Here is a 24235-nt window from a genome sequence, read left to right as displayed (position 1 = left end):
TTGCAGTCAGATCTAATGGAATCTAACAGCCTGGTTAAAAAGTTGTAGAACAGTGATTTTTGCTTACCTTTTTTCTTTAAAGACTTAAATGTGATCTTTCAGAACTAGCTTCTGGACATTTAGAGGTACTGGCTAAACATCTGCAGCTTCGATTGGGTGTGGCACTCAGGTGTTCTGATTGAGCTTCAAATACTTCAACAAAGTTTTAAGGTCTAATTTATTAAGACATTGAAAAGATGGTAGGACAGATGACGTACTTGAAGAATCTTTTAGAACTAGTTTTGTACATTTTTGAAGTGGACTGTAGACAGCTGCCTGTCTAGATGTATGCTGTCAGGATTAGATGATGGTTGGTGGCAAAAATCAGCACTTGATAGTGCCACCACTTTTATTACCAACCAGTTTTCTCAGTGGTTGAGAAATACTTTAAAACAATGAAAAGCTTGTATGTGAATGGTATTCTCCAGGTGTTTGGTATTCACTGCTGTATTGTCTGTGAAATATGGAAGAATCTCTAAACTGCATTAACAAGTTTTCTCACTACCTATAGCATGAGCTGTGTCGGCAGAGTTGCAGACACTCTTGCTGCAGACTGCTTAACAGAAGTTACAAGTTGGTATTTCTGGTTGCCCTAAGGCAAATTTGGGATGATTGCAAGTATGTTAATAAGAGTCAGATTTTTTCAGCCTTATACAAAGTTTGTATAGTGAAAGCTCATGCCAGGTAGAGCACTGCTCTGAAGAAGAGACTACCTCTTTGGAAATGTGCTTACCAAAGCTACATATAACTGCATTGTCAATGAAGCTGGTATCTGCAGGTAAAAAAAATAATGATTTGCTGTAGGTTTTAATCATTTAAGAAGTGATATCTTTTATTGTTACCTTTTGTCTCATGTTGAGGGGTAGCAGAACTAAAGCATTTGGTCCCACTCCATTGTTTCCTAGTCACCAAAAATGTTTCCTATTTGAGCATGGCAGGATGAAGTGGAAATCTGAGAAAGAATGTTTATTAATAGGAGCAGCGGGAGCTGGTGGATTTAAAAAGAGGTTGAGGGTTGAATGCCAGTTAGTTGCTTAAAGTTTTTAAATCTCTATGCGTTTTCAGGGAAAATGCTGAATTTTATATGCTGTAAGTTGGAGACATTGAGAGTAATAAAACTAAATTGCTTAGATCTTTGAAGTTGTAGGGATATTTTTTCTTAAGTACTTAGCTGAGAAAAAATGATTGAATTATTTGAAAATAAAGCACAAAAGATTATATGTTCAGATTATTTTTCACTGATCTCTGGAAGGAATGCAGTGATTTTTGCCAGCTTCAGTCAGAAAAAACAGCTTAGAAAGGGCAATCTAATATTTTAGCAGATTTGGCTGAGACTGTTAGGGAAAGTTTAAATAGGAAGAATGTATTTATTCAAATGAGTTTTTGATCAGAATGCCAGAAGGTCTGCTTGGAGTATGAAAAATCTTTCTTTTTGTAACATGGAACTTATGTCTGCATTTACAAGGATTCAAGCATATGCTGAATGTGCTATATTTTGGAAGTATGGCGAGCCAGATTTGGTATGAACTGCTGATGGTCTTTTGCCAAGCAAAGAAAGAGATACCAGGGGTTTGACCTCACGGTAAGTGGATCCATCCAGCAAATTTCTTATCACTAGACCAGATAAAAAGCTCTGTTATATCTGGATTAGTGACCTGTCAAGCTAATTGTTTCATGGTGTGATGGCAGCCAATAATTCACAAAAGCTAAATATACTCTTTTCTGAGGAATCTGAAAATACTTTACAGTCCTAAACTAAGCCTTACTATTCCTTCACTAACAAATCTATGAATAAATTCCTGACCTCTCTTAGTGCCTCCTTTAGGCTACAGGACACTTGACAGTGGGCCTATTGGTGTAATAGCAAGAAGCTGGAGCAATTGAAGTCTAAGGTGATCAAGAAACATAATACTGTATTACCTGTAGTTTGTTTCATTCCAAGTACTGCAGCTCAGTGGGTTCCATAGCAGGTATCAGGGTGTCTTTTTTGGAAGAGACTGCAGGAATGTTGAAGCAACATCAGGCATCACCTTGTGCATCCATGAATTTGTCTTGTTTTGGGGGAAGGTAAATGTTATCAAATAACTGCTCGAGTAAGTGAGCAGTCCTGTATGGGACTCTGTAGCTGCCTTTTGGAGACATTCTTCAGAGGATGAAGATTGGTTTCAAATCCAGCAGTTGCTCTACCTCCTCCAACGTGCAACTGATCTAGGAAAATGAATGGATAGAAAGCTTCTGTAATAAATACTGCTTCTGAAATCTAACTCCAGAGCTGTGGCAGGCAGGGAGGGGGGAAGGGGAGAGATGAACTTTGCCTTGCTTTTTCTGCAAATTGGATTTGTGTGCTTTAGAAGCAGCCAGGAATCCTAAGTAACTCACTAATGCTCTCCACTAATGAGTGAAGTATAGTGAGCAGCTCCCTTATTGCCAAGAGCAAATATTACTGGAAATTTGTGACAGAAAGACTGTCTGAGCCCCAAATGTTTTGCTGGGACCATGGTAGGTCTGATGAGCTGTTCCTGAATCTCTAGCAGGATTCGAGGGTGGCTGCTGATGGGTGGTTGCAGGGGCTGGGCTTTGGGACCCCCCTGCAGCTGCTCATAGACATTCCTGTCAATTTTCCATGCTGCTACTTGAAATGGATCTGACAGGAATGTCTGCTACTACCCTGGTGTGTTTGCTTTTCAAGTCTTCTTTTTCCAGGGTCTATCCTAGGAAAAAATGTAGGTGCATGCCAGCCAACCATTTCCTCTTCACAGTAACTGGGGGTGCTGTGGGAAACACAGCCGTTCTGTGAGCGCAAAGCTGAAACATACTGCTACAATTTTTATTTTTTTTCTCATAACATTTCAAATGCTGAAGGGATCAGTATGTTCTTGTTTGGCTCTTCCTCGCCCAGGAGATTATAGAATCATAGAAAGGTTTGAGTTGGAAGGGACCTTAAAGACCATCTAATTTCAACCCCCCCTGCCATGGGCAGGGACACCTTCCACTAGCCCAGGCTGCTCACAGCCCCGTCCAACCTGGCCTTGAACACTGCCAGGGAGGGTCAGGCACAGCCTCTCTGGGCAACCTGTGCCAGTGTCTCACCAACCTCACAGGGAAGAATTTCTTCCTTATGTCTAATCTGAATCTACTCTCTTTCAGTTAAAAAACATTGCCCCTTGTTCTATCACTACATGCCCTTGTAAAAAGTTCCTCTCCAGCTTTCTTGTAAGCCCCCTTTAAGTACTGGAAGACCATGATAAAGTGTCTCCAGAGCCTTCTTCAGGCTGAACACCCCCAACTCTCTCAGCCTGTCCTCACAGGGAGGTGCTCCAGCCTCTGATCATCTTTGTGGCCTCCCCTGGACCCGCTCAAGCAGGTCGATGTCCTTAGGTTTGTGCCCCCAGAGCTGGACACAGGGGGTCTCACGAGAGTGGAGTGGACGATCCCCTCCCTCGACCTGCTGGTCACGCTTCTTTTGATGCAGCCCAGGATACGGTTGGCTTTTTCGGCTGCAAATGCATATTGCTGGATCATGTTGAGCTTCTCTTCAACCAGCATCCCCAAGTCCTTCTCCTTGGGGCTGCTCTCAATCCACTCCTCGCCCAGCCTGTGTCTGTGCTTGGGATTGCCCTGACCCATGGGCAGGACCTTGCCCTTGGCCTTGTTGAACTCCCCGAGGTTTGCTCAGGCCACCTCTGCAGCCTGTCCAGTCCCTCTGGATGGCACATCCCTTCCCTCCAGCATGTCCCCGCACCACACAGCTCGGTGTGTTGGTGAACTTGCTGAGGGTGCCTCCATCCCACTGTCCATGTCATTAACAAAGATGTTAAACAGCGCCGGTCCCAACCCCGACCCCTGAGGACGCCCCTTGTCGCTGCTCTGCACTTGGACATGGAGCCATTGGCCACAACTCTTTGAGTGCGACCACCCAGCCAATTCCTTACCCACCGAGTGGTCCATCCATCAAATCCCTGTCTCTCCAGTTTAGAGATAAGGATGTTGTGTGGGACAGTGTCAGATGCTTTGCACAAGTCCAGGTAGATGATGTCAGTTCCTCTTCCCTTATCCACCAGTGCTTAACCTCATTGTAGAAGGCCACCAAATTTGATTTACCCTTAGTGAAGACATATTGGCTGTCACCAATCACCTCCTTACTTTCCATAGCATATGTTTATTTTTCTAGCATACTTTCCAGAGATTCTGCTCCATGATCTTTCCAGGCACAGAGGTGAAACTGACTGGCCTGTAGTTTCCCAGGTCGTCTTTATTTCCTTTTTAAAAAATGGGTGTTATGTTTTCCCTTTTCCAGCTAGCAGGAACTTCACTGGACTGCCAGGACTTCTCAAATATGATGGCTAGTGGCTTAGTCACTTCATCTGCCAGTTCCCTCAGGACCCATGGTCTTGTGCACCCTCGGGTTCCTTAGATGGTCTTGGATCTGATCTTCTACAGTGGGCAGTTCTTCGTTCTCCCTGTCCCTGCCTTCACCTTCTGTGACTTAGGTGGTGTGGCTGGAGCCCTTGCTGGCAAAGACTGAGGCAAAAAAGTCATTGAGTACCTCGGCCATCTCCATGTCCTGGGTAACCAAGTCTCCTTTTTCCTTCCTCGGAGGACACACGTTTTCCCTAGTCTTCCTTTTTTTCACCAATGTACCTGTCGAAGCTTTTACTGTTGCTCTTGATGTCCCTGGCCAGATCTAATTCTATCAGGACTTCGGCCTTTCTCACCTGTGCCCTGACTGCTCAGACAGTTTCTGTGTATTCCTCCCAGGCTACCTGTCCTTGCTTCTACTCTCTGTAGGCTTCCTTTTTGATGATGACATGATCTCTGTTTTCAGAAGGAGTTGTCCTGTCCTTGGTCCGTGGTGCTTGGATCCTGGAGCTGGAAGCAGTCTAGATTGGCTGCAGGACATCTGTGGTTAGTCCAGTTGTTTGCAGGGACTAGTGGGAGTTGTGTGCCAGCAGGAGATGGACTATCCCTGATTTCTTTTTCATCCACATGTACTCTTTGAGATTGTTGGGAGAGAGAGAGTCCAGTTCTGGTTGACAAGGAAAAGGAGTTGACAGAGGGGGATTTGCTCTTCTGTCAGTAATTTAAACTTTGCCTCACACTCCGCAGAGTTGCTAGGAATCATCCCAAACCCTCCGAAATGAACACGGAGCCAAATTCTGGTCAGTGGCAGCAGTATTAAGCAATCCTGTTTCCCAATCTGTACTGGATTCCACTTGTTCACCTGTTTTCCATCAGCAGTCTGTGCTGATCACTCTCCCATGCTGGCGAGTTGAAGATTATGTACAGGACCACCTTTGTTCTGTTAGAGGAGAGTGACTTTGGTGGTTGGAATGGAGGTAGTCCAGTGCTAACCACTTCCCGTTTTACATGAAAAGGGAACGTAGTGCAACTCACAAAAGTGGATATTCTTTGCCAATTTTCTGATCTGGATTTGAACTAGGAAACATCTTCATATTATATAGCGTAATGTCAGTCTGCTGAAAACTTAGTGGAAATCTGTTAAAGCTTATCTGAAGTTTTGTCATCTCGCAGTTGTTTAATGCGATATTAATTAATGTCAGTATGGCTTGTATGCTTGGCTCAATCAGAAGTCAAGTGTGCTGTTGTAGAAATTAGTCGTGGGACCATCCAGTCCCTTTCCATCCCATTCTTCATATAATTCTGTTTAGTAATACACTACACTTTTATTGGGCAAAATCATAAATGCCGAAGGTTAAAACGTACATGCTGTTTCTGTTCTGTGGCTTGAAAGATATTACTCTGGGAAAGCTATTGCATCTACACTTTTTAATTTCAGAATTTTCTTATCCTTCTTGCAGGCAGTCCAAATCCACTGCTCTTTTGCTGCCCATTCTTTGCACTGTAATGAATGAAGGGTTTCAATTAAATATGGAGTATCTTTAATGAATCACTTAACTATGCTGTGCATATTTGGCATGGTGATCTGTTTCTGTCACCTCCTAGGTAATGCTGAGGGGGATCCTGCATTTCCTTTCCCAAGACTCCCACTTAAAACGTGGCTGTTCTGCATTGCAAGTGGATACATTATGTGCTATCAGCTCTTACCCCTGGTCTCTCCTGACATTGCTGAATCATTCTCTTACTCTGGGGTGCTAAAATTTCTTGTGACCTGCATCTTGCTATGAAAGTGAACAAAAGGAATTCAGAATTTGCAGACTTTTACTCTATAAAGACTAAATCTTGTGTTAATACTTACTGTAATGTAATATACTGTAAGCAAAGGCTTTCAGATGCAAATATTGGAGAGAATTTATTTGATTTCAGCTGTAGCACTATGTAACCTACCTATTTGTTCTCTGTTTTTTCACATGTGGGTGCTCCGTAGGAGGAAAATTATTACTGAGTTCTTCCAAAATTATTTATCTGTGAGACTCTGCCTTGCAGCACACGTATTGCAGGGGGAGGGGGGGGGGAATTGATTCTGTTTGACAGTGTTTTGTCGATCTGATGTGGTGTAAAGAAAAGGCTTGAGACATCTTATGTTTGGATGGGTAATTTCTGTATTTGTACTGGTGGTTTTGCTCACAAAGCTGATTCTGATCACCCCTCCCCATTATTTGCTGTGGGGGAAAGAAATCAGATGCAGTCATTTGGTAAAAAAGCGTAAGCCAACTAAGAAAATTTTAAGGCAGTATAAATGCACCACTGTCCCTAAAACAACAAAACAATGCAGGACTGTGCATTTTTATTTGGGATGCTTGGCACTGCAGAGTATTACATTTGTCCTATATTACTTCGATGTTACTGTTTTCCCTGTTGAAAGAGGACTGTAATATTAAGATGATAGTATGAGTGCCAGTGTATAGCTGTAACACTGTTATCAGAATGGTGATTCACCAGATTTCTTGAACAGTAATTGGTAACTGATGCTAATGAAGGCACATGTTATCTTGGATAATTTCCTGTATCTGTGCTAATCTGTTCGTAACCCTCTCCAAAATACGTGCCACTACAGTATGGCCAACATGTCCTTTTATAATTTGCACATTAGCTAGCATAAAATTTTTCTTCAGTTCTTAAATATGCATGGTCATGCATATTTTAACACTTTCTATTATTAATGTGAGTATTAATGTGTTTAGGTAAGGGACTTAGAATGTTAAGTTAAACTCAATTTTCATATTCAGTAATTTGTATTTACATATTTTAGAAAGAAAAGTTGGCCTAGAAGCATCTTCTGATCTTGAAGCAAGAGTGGAATGACTTCAAAAGAAAAATGCTTCTAAAAGGAAATCCACACTTATCTATTTTTAATATCAGATTGAACTACTTTTAGGATTTATAGAATACAACGTTGTAAGGGTGGGGTTTCAGGTCTGAGCTGAGCTGATCTTAGGGCTGGCTGATATCGAGCGAGTTGCTGTCCCCTGTTCCTCCCTGTTACCAGGGGTTTCTATTGCGTCTGTTGCATTGGCTTGGGCAATTCCACGGTCCCTCCGTGAAACCATTTGGCCTGCTAACCTGGCAAAAAACAAACCCAGAAAAAAACAGGATCCAGACGGGATCATATATGCAGGAGCACAAGTGGCAAAGCGATGCAGGAACATACAAGAGCTGGTACCACCTCGCTCCCTGGGAAATCTCGCTCAGAGCTGGTCCCTATGTGGTTTTTCTTCTTTCTCCCCAGGTGATGCTCCTTTATTTGCTTGAACGTGGTTCTTTTATTTTGTTGTTGCAAAACCACTTGGCTTCCTAACGGAAATACATCAAAATTAGGAAATAAGATACCTTATTGAATATAAGATGCAAAGGAAGTAAATATAATGTGATCGTGGCCTTCACTGCTGCCTGTTCATAAAAGTACCAGATCATGAACAGAAAAAAAGAAATACTTATTAACTTAATACTGCTTTCAAAAGGCAAATATGTGTGTCAATGGCATAATTAGGAACTAAAAAGCAAGGTAGATGTCTCCAGTTCTTTCTGTGGGGAGTGTGTGTGTATATATAGTGCAAGGTGAAGATCTGAAAGCTGTTATAAAGCACCTATTTGTGCTTCAGTGCCTTTAAAAAGGGCAACTAATAGCTAGCAGCAACGGTTAGCAGCTCATGCGAGAGCTATGAAAAGCCTTTATGCTCTTCCACTTCACAGCTGTTGTTTCTCATGTTATCTACATACACAGTTTGTGAAGATATATATGCTGCAGCTGCAAACTCCTGTCAGGTTCAAGAAATGCATTTACTGTGTATTATGCTTTATAGACAGAAGCATATTTGCAGGCACCATGGCAAGGCAGCACTCTTCTGTGTGTGACAGCTGAAACCAAAGGCTTTTTGGAAGGCAGGTAAAATGGGTGGATTGGATCCCCCCCGCCCCGCTCCAAATCAGTGTTATCTGGACTCTTGATTTTGAGCAATTTTGGAACTGCCTACTTTCTGCTTGACTAGAGATGCTAATTAAATTATATAGGGCTATTTCTGACCAGGACAAAAACATAATCTTGCCTTATTTGAAGTAATTCTTATGGATAATAATAAATACTGTTTGTTTTTCAAAAGAAATTATTTCATAATTGGCAGTGCAGTTACCCTGCTGTCTCTTTTCTCTGTAGAGGAAAAATGTATTTCATGTTTCCAATTTTTTATCCTTTTGTTTGGCCTTTCAAAAAAAAAAAAATTGAATCACAGGTATAGTAATGGTATGGAAGTAAGAAAAAATCTTACAGATTTAGTGGGTCATGTCAGAGGGAAACCATGTCCTCTAAATTTCTCAAAACATATTTTCATGTGGTAATAGGATTAATATTGTTTTTCTACCATGTATTATTAGAAGCCCAAAAGGACAGTATCTTAACTATAACTTGCCTGTAAAGTATCTCCTTATCCTAGAGTGAAAAATATTTTCAGGAACATCTTGTAATGGTATAATTTTCAGCAGCTAAACAGTGAGAACGATGGATGTGAGTTTGAGGTTCTTTTCTGGGTTTGGCCACTGATGTACTTTCTGGCCACAGTGTCCCTCGTGACTGAAAACTCTCAAAATAACTTTGCAAGCCATGGACTTGGTCCTAAATTCCTCATACCACCAACGGGTAACTTTTGTATGTGAAAGGATACTGTATACAGGATTAGTTCCCCTCTTAATGGAAGTGTGATCGCCTCTATGCTAGAACATGTTCAGCAGGGACTAAATAGAAAAGGTTGATGCAGTAAGGTAGTTAAAAGAAGGAAACAACCAAATCCAGCTAGTTTTACTGATTGAATTTAATGTAGATATAGTTTGGTTTTGCACTGTGAAATGAATCTATTCAGAAGGATGTCCTCCTACAAAAACTTCTATGGAATTTTTAATAGCCACAAGTGGTCACAGCTTTGTTTATACATCTTGTCTGAAAGCTGGAAAATGTTCCTATAATTAAGTTGAAAAAAAAAAAAAGAGCGTGTAGGGGGAAAGTAAGAGAGAATAGCCTGAGAATATCCGTTGAGACAAATGTCCTGAAACAATCAGATTTGTTCTCAGGGATGAATGTGTATTATTTTAAAGGCCAGAAGAAGCATGTCTACATTCTGTGTATGGGTGAGGATAGGTTTGTTTAGTTTTAAGCCTTGCATTGTGTAAATATCTTTACACTCACAAGATGTTTCAATTGCAGCAAAATTAAATTCCCTCTAATTGTTCTTTGCTTGGAATGGAAATACTTTAAGACCACCAATTTGAGGCTGACATGGAAGAAGGAAAATATTTATCTTTATGAAACCAAGTTAGTTGAGCAATGAGAGTCAGGGAGTTGTATTGCTTCATAAGTGGGGTTATAGAATTAGTGTTTTATCTGTTGTTAGATATTGTTAGATGTTTGCTTTCTGCTGGCTATGGATTATTTTACTGTGTCCTCTTGAGAGATTGAACTCTGAAGCCAGCTGAAGTGGTGGAGTGAGGTTGCTTTACACCTTGGCCAGCGACTGCTGATCAAAAAGCTAGTAAGTATAAAAAATTTAAACACATGAGTTGTGGTTCATACGATACCACTGGAGAACGGGAGAGGGCTTGCTTTTTGCTACTGAGAAAGATTAAGGTATCAGGGGTATGAACTTGGGAAGTACTAGATTGTTATCTCATATTATGTGATTTGCTTCTACTTTCCAGTAACCTGTGGGACTTTCTTTGCAAGTTGATTTGTTGTAGTTCTTTCTCAATCTGGAAAAGACTTGATTGTTTGTTTGTTTGTTTGTTTTTGTGCCTGCTTGCTCAAAAATGCTTCTTATGTCTTCATAAATTTTCAAGTTCTGGGCTAATGCCCTTGTTTGGATACTGTAGTGGAAAATAATGTAACAAAGTGATACAACTGCTGGACTATACACTGATTTCTGTGGCAGAAACAGTTGGGGTTTTGTTTGGTTTATTTTCCTGACACTATCCTGACACATAGTAAAGAAACCTATATTAAAAGTGTGTATTCCAGTGTTTGTTTACAGGAAATTCATTTAAGTGCATTTAAATCAGTTACAGTAATTGAACAGAGATAGACCAATTTGGAATATATTAAATTTTTCTTTTTTCTTTTTTTTTCCTGTTGATAGTCAGAGGAGTAGTTATAGTAGCAGCAGCAGCATATATGGTGTTGTGTTATGTTTTCTTCTCTTGCTACTTTGCCAAGAATATAATTTGTACTTTCAACAACTTTGTTCCTCTTAAATAAAATACCAGTAAGTATAATGACTTCCTACTTAGTAGTAGCTGAAACTCTGAAGCTTTAGAAAAAGGAAACGCTCTCCCTGTAAGCTGAAAGGTTTTCATACAAATGTCTTACATTCAAACATTGACTTTATATAAAGAATAGAAGATAGCATGAAAGCATGCTGCAGCTGCAGTTTGTTCACTATGCTGAAATACTTCATTTTTAGTATTTAAATGTTCATGCTAACTCCTCCCATCCTGTCTACTTTGTGTTTAGATTGGTGAGAGACAAAAAACTTGGAAATGACTCAGAAAGGAGAGCTAGAAAATTTGTCTTACAGAACAAATATGTAATACGTGCTCTATGAGCTCTTCTGTGTGGAGTATTATGTGAACACAAGGTTAGAAAAACCAGAAGTGTTCTAGCTGCTGAAGTCAAAAAGGAGGCTTACGGAAGGGGTGTTGCCAGGGCAGATCATCACTGGTCAAGTATCTGCAATATTTGCTTAGGACTGTAAGGTGTGTTAATGCACCACTGTTACTTGGCCATTTATGACCTCCTGTTTGCTTGACATGAGTCAACACCAGCCTTGACACCCAACATCTCAAGTGTGGTTTTCAAATTTTTTTGAATAAATAAAAGTAATGTTTTTCTTTTCAAATGGGAAATATTTAAAGTGCTTATTCCATTTACTAAGAACACCTGTGCACCACAGCTCTACAGGTTTGCTTTCCCAAGAAAATTATTTTCAGTTTCTCACAGTGGTTCCTGCATTGTGGGTTGCATAAGGCAGTTTGTTCTCAAGTTAGAAGGACTGATTGCCATCTGAGCCTACCACTGAGGAAACATTTTACCTCTTTAGAAGTAGGATGTAGAGTTTTGAATGTTTTCTAGGTGGTTTTGAATCATTAGGGATCAAGGAAAAGCATAGAATAATTGATGTAGAAAACACAGATTTTTACTTTTCCTTACTTGTAAGGAAGAGTAAAGTTTAACTAATGGTGGGTGCACTTTTGTATTAGTGTGTTTTTTTTGTTTCGTTTTTGTTTGGTTTTATTTATTTCTTTTATAAATTACATTTATTTATATCTTCCATTCTTTCCTTTCCGGTAAGGTAGGCACATCTTCCAAGGTTAATATTTCAAAAAGCTTCATTGAAATACAGAAATACGGTTAGATTTTGTTTTAAGACAGAGAATTGAAACAACAGGGACAATAGACATGAAGTCATGTAGCCTCCTGGAGTTGCAGGCTGTAATGCCACATATAGTCTCTTAAGAACCTTTTTTTGATGAGTTCATTTTCCTATCGATAAGTTTTCTCTTTGATGTGAACAGCAGCACTGGAGAAGGGAGGCAGTGATGATAGACTACTTGGAGAAGGATGAGAATAAGGCAAACATTTTCAGTATCTCACACACATGTTACTTTATGGCAACGATAGGACAGTGCACTTAGGAGGCATCCTGACAAGTCAGTCATCCCTTCTCTGTGCTGGTAGTGTGAGTGGAAGTAGAATACTGACTATACCAATAGTTTCTGGAAGCTGGCAGTACTGTAACCCCTGCTCAGTTGTATCCTGGTTCTTTATTCTCAAAAGATACTGGAATCTTTTAGCTCTGATATTAATACTGTTATTTAAAGATGTTGCATTAACGTGCAGTTTTCTTTAAGTGCTGTCTTCTAAGTGCTCTCCAAGTGCAGAATCTTCTTTTCCAGCAGACTTTTCTTGTCTTGCATCTGGCAGATAGATACTTGATGTTATTTCCTAATGCAAAAGGCAGTCTGACTCCATTTAGTTTATTTCCTTTTTGTCTAACAGCACCATTAATTATACTGTGAGGATTGTCTCTCTGCTGTGGCTGTGATCAGAGGAAAGGAAAAAACAGCAGTAAGTCTTTGGGTGCTGTAGGAATTGAGGTGTTAGATTTCTTTTCTTCAGTGGGTTGCTTGAGTGTAGAAAACTGTTGCAATTTTTGTTGATTCCAAATGTCACTTGTTCTAGATATTCCAGACCTGTCCCAAGGAGCTTTCACTGTGTGGTAATGTAAGGGAGAACCTGCAGTACCACTCACTGATGTTCTGCTTTGGGAAGAGTGTGTGATAGCAGCTAATCCAGAGATTTTGTAACTCAGCTTGAAGAAAAATCAAGCACCATCTATGAATTCTAAATATTTAATGCTTTAAGTATTATTTTCTGTTTGGGTTCTGATTAGTATTTCCAGTTGCCAACCAAGGTTAGAGTTAACAGTATTTGCTGTGGCAGAGTTAGAAAATTAAGAACTCTTACTAATACTGGTACTGTAAAATTTTAATCTCATTTCATCTACCAATTTAATATGTCAAAAATGCTTTAAGGATACTTCAGCATACTTTCTACCTAAGAGAGTGATTGATTATACACAGTTTGGCTTTTTAATAATCAACATTGGGTAACAGTCTTAATTTTTTTTAATTGTCAGTACTCAGTTAACTGATTGGAATATTTATGGTATGGGTATGTATATAGGGTTTGTATAGTCATAAAGTCTCTTTGAGTTTTGATGGTTTAAGATCTCTGAGCACACATGTAAGACAAAGATGTGATGTAGGCACATGTGTTTATAAGGTTTGATGTGAAAAGAATCTTACCGGTATTTGCATGTAAGGAATTTTTAGGAGTGAGTGAGTTTCTGATGAGATGAAGGGAAAAAAACAGGTAAACATTTTGAAGTCTGATATTAGTTCAACAGAAGACTGTCATTTCCTAAACTGGAAGTAATTGAATTATGTGTGTATCTGGAGTAGTTAAATGAGATCATTTGCCATAATTACTTTATATCTAACAAGGTCTGTTGCCATTTGGATTTTATGTTATGATTTGAATCTTAAAAAGAAAGGAGCTTAACCACTGGATGTTGAAAATAACCAATATATTATTAAGATTGGAACAGAGGCTGTGTTTCAAGTGTGTCTTTAAAAATCTGCTGTCAAGGTGAACCTTCGCTTGTGATCTGTTTGCCACAGTCTGTTAACATGTGTATGTGACATGAAGAAACAGCTTTGGCCACCCCAAATGACAGCATTTGTTGTTTGTTGCTCTTGGGACTGAACCATTTAAATATCTTAATTATTTTTCTTATTCCATTTTACTGAGCTAGAAGGAGAAGCTGTTCTATAAATAAGGAGCTATTTCCAAGAAAGTGTGTAGCATTAAAACTGTTTTTTATAGGATCATTGCAGAGGAGGTGAATATTTGTGGTTGATGTCTAGTGCTGTAAAGTGAGTGAGAGTAATCTCTGTCCGAAGAAGTTTCTTGCTAGGGAAAAATCTAATTGCTCAAGAAAAGCAGAGGTTTTGTGTGAATAACTTTTAATGTTTCCTGGTTGTCAGAGATTACAGGGTAAGGTGCTGCTGCTAGAGTGATGGACAGCCATGTTTACATCTTCGGTAGCAAGTAATTCTTATCAACAGGGTAATGTATTTGTTTTAGCGTGGCCAAGGAGAGACCTAAAATTGACTTAAAACTTAAATTGACTTAAATGCTTCAGACTCACTTAAATGATTTTATACAAAAACATAGGTTTGTGATACACTGCATTAAATAACTGATTTTGACTGTGTATTTATTTGTATATCCTACTGATGGAAAGTATTTGCTGTTAAGGATGTTAGTATTGTACTTAACCTGCATCTCTGCTCTACAAAGCAACCAGATCAAGGGATGTTATCTGAAATTAGCACCAGGATATGCATCTTGGTAACAAGTTGTATATAGCTTTGGCTTTTTTTTTGGCTTTTTTCCCTGAAAGATAGTCATGTCTTTTGAATCATAATTAATTAAATGAAAAATTTTGGTCTGTTACTGAAATAATTGGAATGATATCAGACTTGAATTTGGCAAATAAGCTGTAGAGCAAATCTTACCACATACTATATGATAATAAGTTCCCTTTGATCGTCTAGCTTTCTTTTGAAAGATAGTTTTTATCCATAGTCATTCATTCAATTAACTTACTATTTTATAAAGTAGAATTCCAGTAAATTCAGTTGGTGGTTTTTGGTTGTATGTTTGGGTTTGAGGTTTTTTTTTCTGAAAACGATTCCAGCTGAAACAAAACGCCCTGATGTTTCATGTAAGCTTATTTTTCTTAATCCGGTTTTTGTGATGAGGGATGCTTGGAAATGCTAAGACTGTATATTTTGCTCTATTCCAGTGCCTGATGACCTCTCCATAGAAGAAAGAGAAGAGCTTCTAAATATTCGTCGCAGGAAAAAAGAACTGATTGATGATATTGAGGTAATTGATTTATCTGTAAAGGTCCTTAGAAGACCTATTCAGTAAATTAAGTAACAGTAAACTGCATACCTAGGTATGTATTCCAGGCAATGTTTTTAAAAGCATATAAATGGCTTAAACTAAATCTTACTAATATTGAATAGGATTTATGCATCATTTGTGTGCTTTTAAAAATGCTAACTTCTGTATTTACATAATGCAATATGTGCATATGTACACATTTGTCGAATCAATTCATTAAACAGCAGATTTGCATACAGGATAGGTGTGAGTGAGAAATCTGGGTAAAGAAATTCTATGCTGCAGTTGGTAATGGCAATTTGGTCTTGATACTCTGACATGGGAGTTTAGATCCCATGTGTGTTTAACATTCAGTTGTGGTAAAATATTTAAGCTAAATATCTAAGGAAGCCATAAGATTCATCATTTTTCTTCAGGTGACAGCAAATATTAGAAAATAAAACCTAATGGATCATATTAATATATGATAGATAATTTCAAAAAGTATTATAATATGGTTTAACATATTGTCCTTCCTTTTTTTGGCAGAGATTAAAATTTGAAATTGCTGAGGTTATGACAGAAATTGATAATCTGACTAGTGTAGAGGAAAGGTAAGTAATTCTAACATACGGACTTGATTCAGTAAGACCTTGAACAGGTCTTGCAGAATAGCAAATTAAAACAGCTTTAGCATGCTAAACAAATACTGGATCACCTTTATTCAGTCTGTTATAAAGTCTCTAAAGCCTGACTTTATCCTGTTCAGGTGTGTCATTTGTTTGGATAGAGAATATGCTGGATAGAATGTAGTATTTTAGACTGTCCAATTGGTAATGATATAGTTCTCTGAAACTGTAATCACTTGAAAGAATTGAAAATAGTAACATAATTTCCCCCCTTATAAAATGAATGTCTTGTTTTTGTAATAGAAAATACGAAGTAGCCAAAATACAAATTAAAAGAAGCTCATCAGAAGTTGTTGTTTTTGTAAAAGATAACTGCTTGTTTTTATTTTTTTCTCCATGTGTAGCAAAACCACACAAAGAAATAAGCAAATAGCCATGGGAAGGAAGAAGTTCAACATGGACCCTAAGAAGGTAGAGGATTTTTTTTTCCCCACTTCTCAGTAATCACGTTCCTGCTTGTAATATGATCTATGACAAATACAGTCGTGTTTTCTTAAGAAAACATTTCTGATAAGTTCACATGCCTTATCTGTATATCCTGTAACACACTGAGCAGAGAGTTAAATCAGAAGCAGTCACCTAGATATTTGCTAGTCATGTGTGCTTTTTTCACCTAAGCGAACCCTTTTTGATAATGGAGGCTATTTATCAACAATCAAATATGACAGGTATTGATTGAGTTGGCTTGCAGAAAGATTATATGGACCTGATAGAGGTGTTCTATGTTGATATATCAGACATAATTTTAAAAATATTTTGATGTTTGGTTATTAGTGAGGCCATATGGGGTTTTTTTTATGCCCTGTTGTTTTTTGTTTCTTCTAGAATACTTTTAACATGTTTTTTTAATTTGTTCTATAGACTTTTATATTTGCATATCTAAATTCTGTTTGTGAAAAAGGCATGTGTGAACATTTGTGTGTTTGTATGCATATATACCTATATATGTGTACCTATATGGCTTGTACAAACACCTACAGGTAGAAACTTGCTTACTCATTTCACGAAGTCTACTGTGCATTCTGCCAAGAAGTAGTTAATTTCTCTGCAGTGCCTTTACTTTTTAAAAATAATTGTTAATTTTCTGGAAAATTCAGGGACCTCCACATGTTCTTACGGACCTCCTCCAATATATTTTAAAGAGCTGCTTTGACGTATTTGACCTTTAGCCTTTATTTCTCATTTTACATCTTCCTTGCTTTGTTTTACTGCCTTCTGTTATTTGTAATTGAGATTACATTTCGAATTTGTGGAGAGTCTTCTTTAAGGTCCTTTTGGAAATTGTTTAGCATTTGTTTTTCTGGGTTAATTCTTGACATGTTTTCTTTCCAGTTTTGTTGAATTCAGTTACAGTTTGTGGCTTTTCTGTGATGTTCCAAGTACAGTGCTGGCTGCTATTCTTCAGGCTGTTTTCAGTCTACTAGAAACACTCAAATACTTTGAGATACAGAACCCTTTTAAAGCTACTGACCATGTCTTTTATTTTTATTTTGGTGACTGTCTAACTTTATGTTGGAGGCAGAATATCCCCAGATATCCTGATAGTTTGCTGCTGTCCTCCAGCTTTTTCACATCCTAGAAGTTTGTGGCAAAGTCACAGGGTGATGTCAGATGCTTTCATTCCCATGTTAACTATTTTTTGTTGCTGTTCTTGCTGGGTGAAATTTTTTCTATAAATAGATGCCATGGCTGCATTGCTACTGTAACAATTTAAATGTGGTAAACAGACTTACAATAGTAATTTCTTAATAATGTCTATGAATCAGTGGTGGCCTGCAGTAGCTGGCTGCTCTAAAGCTAGATCATCATGCTGTTTGCAGCTGCTACTTTAAATTACAGGCAGTTAAAACATATGTCCTTCTAATGTTGAGAGAATTAACTTGGAGTCATAGCAGAAAGGATGTTTTTCATTCATAAATGGGAGGGAAGATGGTCTCTGGAGTTAGGAATGTGAAAGAACTGGGATAGTATGACAGGTGCTGAATCCCCCAAGTTTTCTTCTCTAAAACCAAGTAAGAGATCTAATGCTTTCATATGAGCAGGAACAGAGTGAGGTAATTTTCTTTTACCGCTTTTATTTGAAGACCTTTACATGTTCTAGTACATACGTAGAGCAGTTCTCCCTACCTCCACCCAGAAAATCCTCATTCAAAATGGCTGTGTTTAAGGCAGTTACATGATGTAATATCACGTCCCCTGCTGTTTGGGTTTGGTTAACTAGTGTGGGAAGGGCTGTAATGGTAAAGTTTGTAAAACAGTTCAAGAATCTCTGTGCAGAGGACATAAAGCCATGCTGGACATTCACAGCACTGGGAGTCAGTACTGCCTGTGTCAGGCCCAGAAAATGAATTCTCTCTGACAAAGGCAGGGTTTCAGTAACTGCAAAATTTGTAATTAAGTTACTGTAAAAGCTATGAAATTCAAAGCAGATTTAATTGCACTGACTTTAAAAAAAAAATCTATGGAATATTTATAGTGAATATTGACTATTTCTGTAGCCATGAATTTTGTGTGGTGAGGTGAAACTAGTACAGCTGTCTTCCTTAAGAAAATTTGCATAGAGACAAAAGATAGCGTAGGAGTTGATGAGGGTTTGGTAGGCCTGTTTTACCATTTATTCCAGACGCAGGAGATGATGTCCCAGACAAATTCCTTTTCCTGTCTATTTAATTTGTGGCTCTTTAACAGCTTAAGAGTTTAAAAAAAAAAATCCAGAAAAAGGAAATATAAATTGATTTTAGTGGTGTGTTATAGTATCTGCTTCTGTGCACAGAAATTTGTTTTCTGTGCTTCTAGTCATGTCCATTATATTTTTCAGGAACTTGTACAACTTTTTAAAAAGTATTATGGTCAGTCTGTTTACACTAAGTGTGAATAATATGGTTCAGGTGTTGAACAAGAGAATCTGCAACTGCTATTTCTGATGTCTTTTAGAAGGAAGGTTCTCTGTTGGTTGACAGAGCTGGGGGCTTTTTAAAGAACTTGGTATGGGAAAAAACATTGTGTTTCATACTCAAATTATTTTTTTGTACAAATATTTAGTTATCAAGTAAGCTTTGAAGGGATCATTTTTGAGGAACACTCAGCTATTTCTGCTTCAAGATAAAATGGATATATTCTTGCAATGAAATCATGTCTGTTCTGAAATGACTTATCAAAATATTAAGTTGTCAGAATATCAGCCTGTCATTGAAATTAAGCTTTCAGGTGATGATAAAATTGTGTTGAGAGAATTGCATTCCAGACTTTTTGAAAAAAGCTTCAAGCCTTATAACATCACAGTTCATTTTCTTTGTTAAATTAGGTCAGAAGATTGACTTTTTTTTGTCAGTCAGGTAATAATTTCATTATAAAAAACCCAGAATCAACCAAACAGAAGGATAATTACTTTTCTGAATGTTACTGCAGGGTCTCCTGTGCTATATCAAAAAATAATGGGAAGTTTTCCCAGTTGCAATGAAATAAATATATTCCATTTGCAGAAATTGAAAAAGTTCTGTTATTTCTGAAATTCTGAAATATTCTAGTAGAAAAGATTTGGAATAATTCATTAAGCTCTTCTCTACATATTTGGAATCCAAGACATTAAGGTTACTTATAGTTGCTACTTTTCACTAGCATGCTGTTAACAGCTTTATGAAAACAGCAGAAATAGCAACATCTTTGTTGGGATGTGTGGTGGGAAAAAAAAGAGTGCTATCTTTTCATGACCTGCTGAGTGTTGGAGTAACATTCCTTCCATCCTTTATGTAATCTTTACATAACTCTTAGTCTCCTTTCTTTACCGCTTTGCAGAAAGTTCTCTGGGCATCCCTAGAGTGTGCCAGTTATAGGGCCAGTAATTTATGGAGGCATAGGAGACCAGGGGCTTGATCAAGCACCCACTGAGGGACAGGGTAAGACTCTCCTCCTGGTTTTGATAGAAGCTCCATGGTAGAAGCTTGACTGGTTCATGAACAGTCCTTTGTGAATAGTTTAGTTTCAGCACAACCAGAAGTCACTGATAATCCCAGTGTCAGTGTAAACTCTTTTAAACTGGTTTCAGTATCCTCAGCTGCGACTTCTACTGCTAGTAGTGGCTTGATGTATTGGGTTGCAGTTTGTAGATTATAACAGATGCTTTATTTTGTGTCATGATGGTAATTAAGTTATTCCTATGTACCTCTTCATTATATGATTTTACAGATTATGTCTCTGCAGATATTTATGCAATATTGTGACCAGGTCAACTCACACATTAACTCCAAAGAGCAACATGGAATCATTATTCAAATAATATTTGATATTTCTATTGTTGAGGGATTCAAACTGCCACCTAGTACTTCTAGCCTTAAAAATGTGTTCTCAGTCTTTAAACCAGTACTAAATATTGCTTATCTAACTGGAAAACATTTGTTCACCATTTCATTATATATATATATAAAATAAATCTGTAGGCTAATGTAATACTTAATGTGCTGTATATGTGTCTGTGTCGGTATATTAATAACAAATGTTATGAGCAGTACTTACATAAATGCTTGTAGAAGAAAACATAACATTCCTTTTCCTCTGGAATTGCTCTTCCCAGGGAATACAGTTTCTGATAGAAAATGACCTCCTGCAGAACACTGCAGAAGACATTGCACAGTTCCTTTATAAAGGAGAAGGATTAAATAAAACAGTAATTGGAGATTACCTCGGTGAAAGGTAAAACAAAAATACTGAAACTTTGTTCTTGAGTTTACATAGCATACTTATGGGTTTTGGTAGTTACCTTCCCCTTCACATGCTGGATGAGAGAGCGACTCTACCATGAGATCTGTAAAAGCTACAGTGGGAAGTAAAACTACCATGGTATTGTGATAGGGTTTTTTTCTGTTAAGGTGTTGTTCTTTTTAAATGGGTACATTGTAGAATGTTATTTAATTCATTGTAACTTGCTGTTTTGAGAAAATACCCTTAAATTTGGCTATAGTGCAGAATTTAATACCATAAGCTTTGGAATGTCTGAGAGTTGTATTACAACAGTTCCGGTAACTCTTGATACTGTGCCCAGACAAGGAGTGATTGCAGTTGCTAATAATTGGAATGTAAAGAAATTACTTATGAACAGAGGTAGTTCCTGGGACAGTAGTTATAAGCAGGTTTTAGCGTTGTCGTCTTCCTGCTTGCAAACTTTCCAGAACTAGTAAGGAGATGTCTCAGAGGGCAACTGCACCATATCTTTATCAATCTTAGTACAATAAAGATGCAACATGCATATTTATGCATACTGTTGCAAAACACAATCAAAATGCAAATTATTCCATTGCTGTGCAACCCAGGAATTGATTTTGAAAAAGGCAGCAGAAAGACAGAAGTGAAGAGTGGATTGGAGTACGTGTATCTACATGCTTGTGCATGTTCTAGTTCAGATGCCATTATGGAGGTTTTAAACATTGACTCATTTAGGATATACTCCTGTAGTGATACGTTCTGGCAGATCCCTTTTGAAGCACCCGTAATCTGTTTACAGTACAAATGGTTTAGTTTGTGCTCAGCAATTTCCTCCTGACTCTAATAGGTTTAATGAAAGTTTTTACTGTAATATTTATATCTTGAAAATAGATCTTCACTGTGAAATTTCTGTACAGTATATGTAGACATTTCAACAATTTTTATACAACAGCATTATGTGTCGCTTGAATATGTGAGCAATCAGTATTATGAAATCACTTATATGTTAATGTCCATAATTGCAAAGCTTGTTTAAATCAGTCTGTGTTCGTTTTTGAGAGCTGCATTCTACCTTGGTATTGTCTTCTGAAATACTTCCAGTTTTTCTGTGAAGAGTGTAATATTAATATGGTAATGGCAATATGGCAAGTGGTATTTCTGTCCTTTTTTTTTTTTTGTTCACTTACATGAATTTATAAGGGAGGTGGAGATGAAGAGATGACAATCAGAATTTTCAGGAAATATGTATGGAAATTTCAAAGTAGTCAGGTCTGGAATGGGGAGCTGATTCGTCATATTCCTTTGACTGCATCATTAATTTCTTAGAATCCTTAATTTTCTAGAATTAATTATTTTTATTCATGTTTTTCTGAAAACAATGTATTGGGCCTTTTGGTCCTGGGGTAAAATAAATACCCTGGAATAAAATAAAATGTGACCATTGAGGTGATCTTAAACAGGCCATGAAGTGATTTGTGCTATGCAAATAGCAGTGCATATTATAGATGAGTGTTTGTTGAGTTACATGCTATCATTTTATCAAGGCATTTGGAGTCAGGACGTTCTCTTTTGTTTTGCCACTCCCTCTGGGGAAACCATCATGAATTACTACTTCATTCTAGCTAAACATAGCTGAAGACAGGGCCAGGATAGTCAATGGAATTAAATATTTGTGTAACATTTTGACATAAAGAGTTGTATTTTAAATTATTGACTCTTATAGCATTATAGCACTCATCAAACTGGAAAAAAGTGAATGCTAAAATGGAAAAAGATAATACCTAAAAATGTACAATAAATAAGGGATTAATTACATCCTATAAAAGATTTAAGATTTCTTTATATGTTGGTAAGTTTTCATTTACTTTAAGTGGCTCTGTAGACGTTTCATGATGTTTGGCTTGTGTCTTTGGAGCTGTACTCAGCACAAGTATCACTATTAATCCAGTCTGCATTAAAACCTAGAAGAACAGAGATTGGAGTATTAGACTAATACTTAATAGAGTATAAGACTAATACTTATTCTGAATTACTGCAGCTTTACGTACATATAAGCAAAATCAATGTTTGGCTTAGAGTAACAACGTACCCCTATTCAGCCCTACAGTTGAATTGTGCAATACTAAATTCTATGAGAATTGCTTCGTTTTCCTTGACAGAGCTGATACCGTAAACAATATGGGGACTTCCTAATGAATAAATAGTTTTAAGGTATTTACTTATGAGTGTTACAGGTTAGTCTGACTATGCAGTTAGTAACACAACAGGTAATTCTTGGTGGATGCACACCTTTCTGTCTTCGGGTGGAGGCTGATATGCAACATTCTGTCTTGGTGATGTATTGAAAGCACACCCTGAGGTTTATAAACCTTTACACTTCTGGTGTATGAACTCAGTGATGGTGTAGACTAAATACTGTCTGCACCCAAATAGTTTTGTGTTCATTAATGTTTAAATGTTCTTTTGCATTTAGATACTTTTGTATCAAACAAAGCATAATTTGGCTCATGGTTTACATAGAAATATAAAAGATAGGTGAGAGGAAGCCCAATCAAAATCTATTCTGATTTTAGTAAACTTTCATTATAACGATTTTTCAGACTGGAGTAAGAATATAGTATGTACTAAGTAGCTCTTTTAAAAAGCTGGGGTTTTTTTTAAGGAACATTTCTGTTCCTCTTTGTACATAAATTAATATACTGCTTTAATATTTTATGTTCTTAGAGGAAAAAATGGGATAGGGCTTTTTCCATGTGTTTGCATGGCTAAAGAAAAAGTCTTTTGCAGAAGTTGTGTCATGAGTTCTTCGGTGGATAAGTTTATCAGATATCATCCCATATCAAGGCAGCTGCACTAGAAATAAATGTGACATGAAGAAGGCCAGGCCATTTTCAGGTCATTTAAATAAGCAGTGCTAAAATCAGTTCAACTGTACTGGCTCTTGATAACCTACCTTTTTAATGCCACCAATAATGGCTAAAATACTAGTGTTAAATATAAAAATACCTGTCAAATAAATGTGTAAACTATTTCTGATTACTTGACTTGATCAGTATGAACATTTATTTCCTTGCTTATTATTGGAAGCAAATAGAGATAACTAACTGTAATTCTCTATTTCCATTTTTGTCTTTCACAGAGATGAATTTAATATTAAAGTTCTTCAGGCTTTTGTTGAACTCCATGAGTTCGCTGATCTCAATCTTGTACAAGCCTTAAGGTGAGTAAATTCCTCCTCTTTTTTTTTTTTTTTTGACCTGAGCTTCCTTGATTGAATTGCATGTTCATATGAGTCACTGTGTTGATTTATTTGCCAGAAAGCTGATCTACAGCTCAGCATGGTTATACACATTACTGTGCAAGTTAGCAGAGACAGCTCTGTTTTAACTCTTCCAGTTGCTTGTGTGTGTGCTGCCTTTGAAAGGTGAAAACTTTTAACTATTTCAGACAAATACAAACAACTGAAACGTAGCTGTAACTCTGGTGTTCCTGCCGTATGTGGACATTTGAATATCTGTTTTTATATCTTAGCACAGAGATAGGTAAAAACCAGTCAAACCCCTAACCCAAGCAAAGACACTTTATTTGCTGCCGTCTTCTTTCTCCTTTCCTTCCACCTCAATTTGTTCCTCTGGGTGGGGAGGCGGGGAAATCCCACTGACCATAGTCAGTGATTATGTTCTGTTTACAAAGATGTAAACTTTGAATCAAGTAATTTCCTTTTACGTTCATCAGTTTCCCAAGTTGTCATATGAAAGAAAGTGTAATATCTTTGTGTAGTTCTTTTCCCTTGCTGAGTGATCCGTTTACTTGATTTCTCTAGCATGCCAGCATACAGTGACCTTGTGCAGTCCCTTCTTGTCTTGGTGGAAATCTATAATAGATCTAGCAAATT

General features: G+C 37.5%; 1 protein-coding gene across 2 annotated transcripts in view; it reads left to right on the top strand.

Moving 5' to 3' along the window:
- CYTH3 (cytohesin 3) overlaps positions 1–24235 on the top strand; it is a 53583-nt gene that overhangs the window by 13574 nt on the left and 15774 nt on the right. For both annotated transcript variants that reach the window (XM_074918919.1, XM_074918920.1), the window contains exons 2-6: positions 14871–14953; positions 15503–15567; positions 15987–16053; positions 20213–20331; positions 23480–23560. In XM_074918919.1, coding sequence (XP_074775020.1) covers positions 14871–14953; positions 15503–15567; positions 15987–16053; positions 20213–20331; positions 23480–23560 — 415 coding nt within the window. The remainder of the gene's footprint in view (positions 1–14870; positions 14954–15502; positions 15568–15986; positions 16054–20212; positions 20332–23479; positions 23561–24235) is intronic.

Source organism: Athene noctua, chromosome 15, assembly GCF_965140245.1.
Source record: "Athene noctua chromosome 15, bAthNoc1.hap1.1, whole genome shotgun sequence".
NCBI lineage: Eukaryota > Metazoa > Chordata > Aves > Strigiformes > Strigidae > Athene > Athene noctua.
Note: the sequence above shows the minus strand (reverse complement) of the source record. Positions and strands in the feature narration are given on the sequence as shown.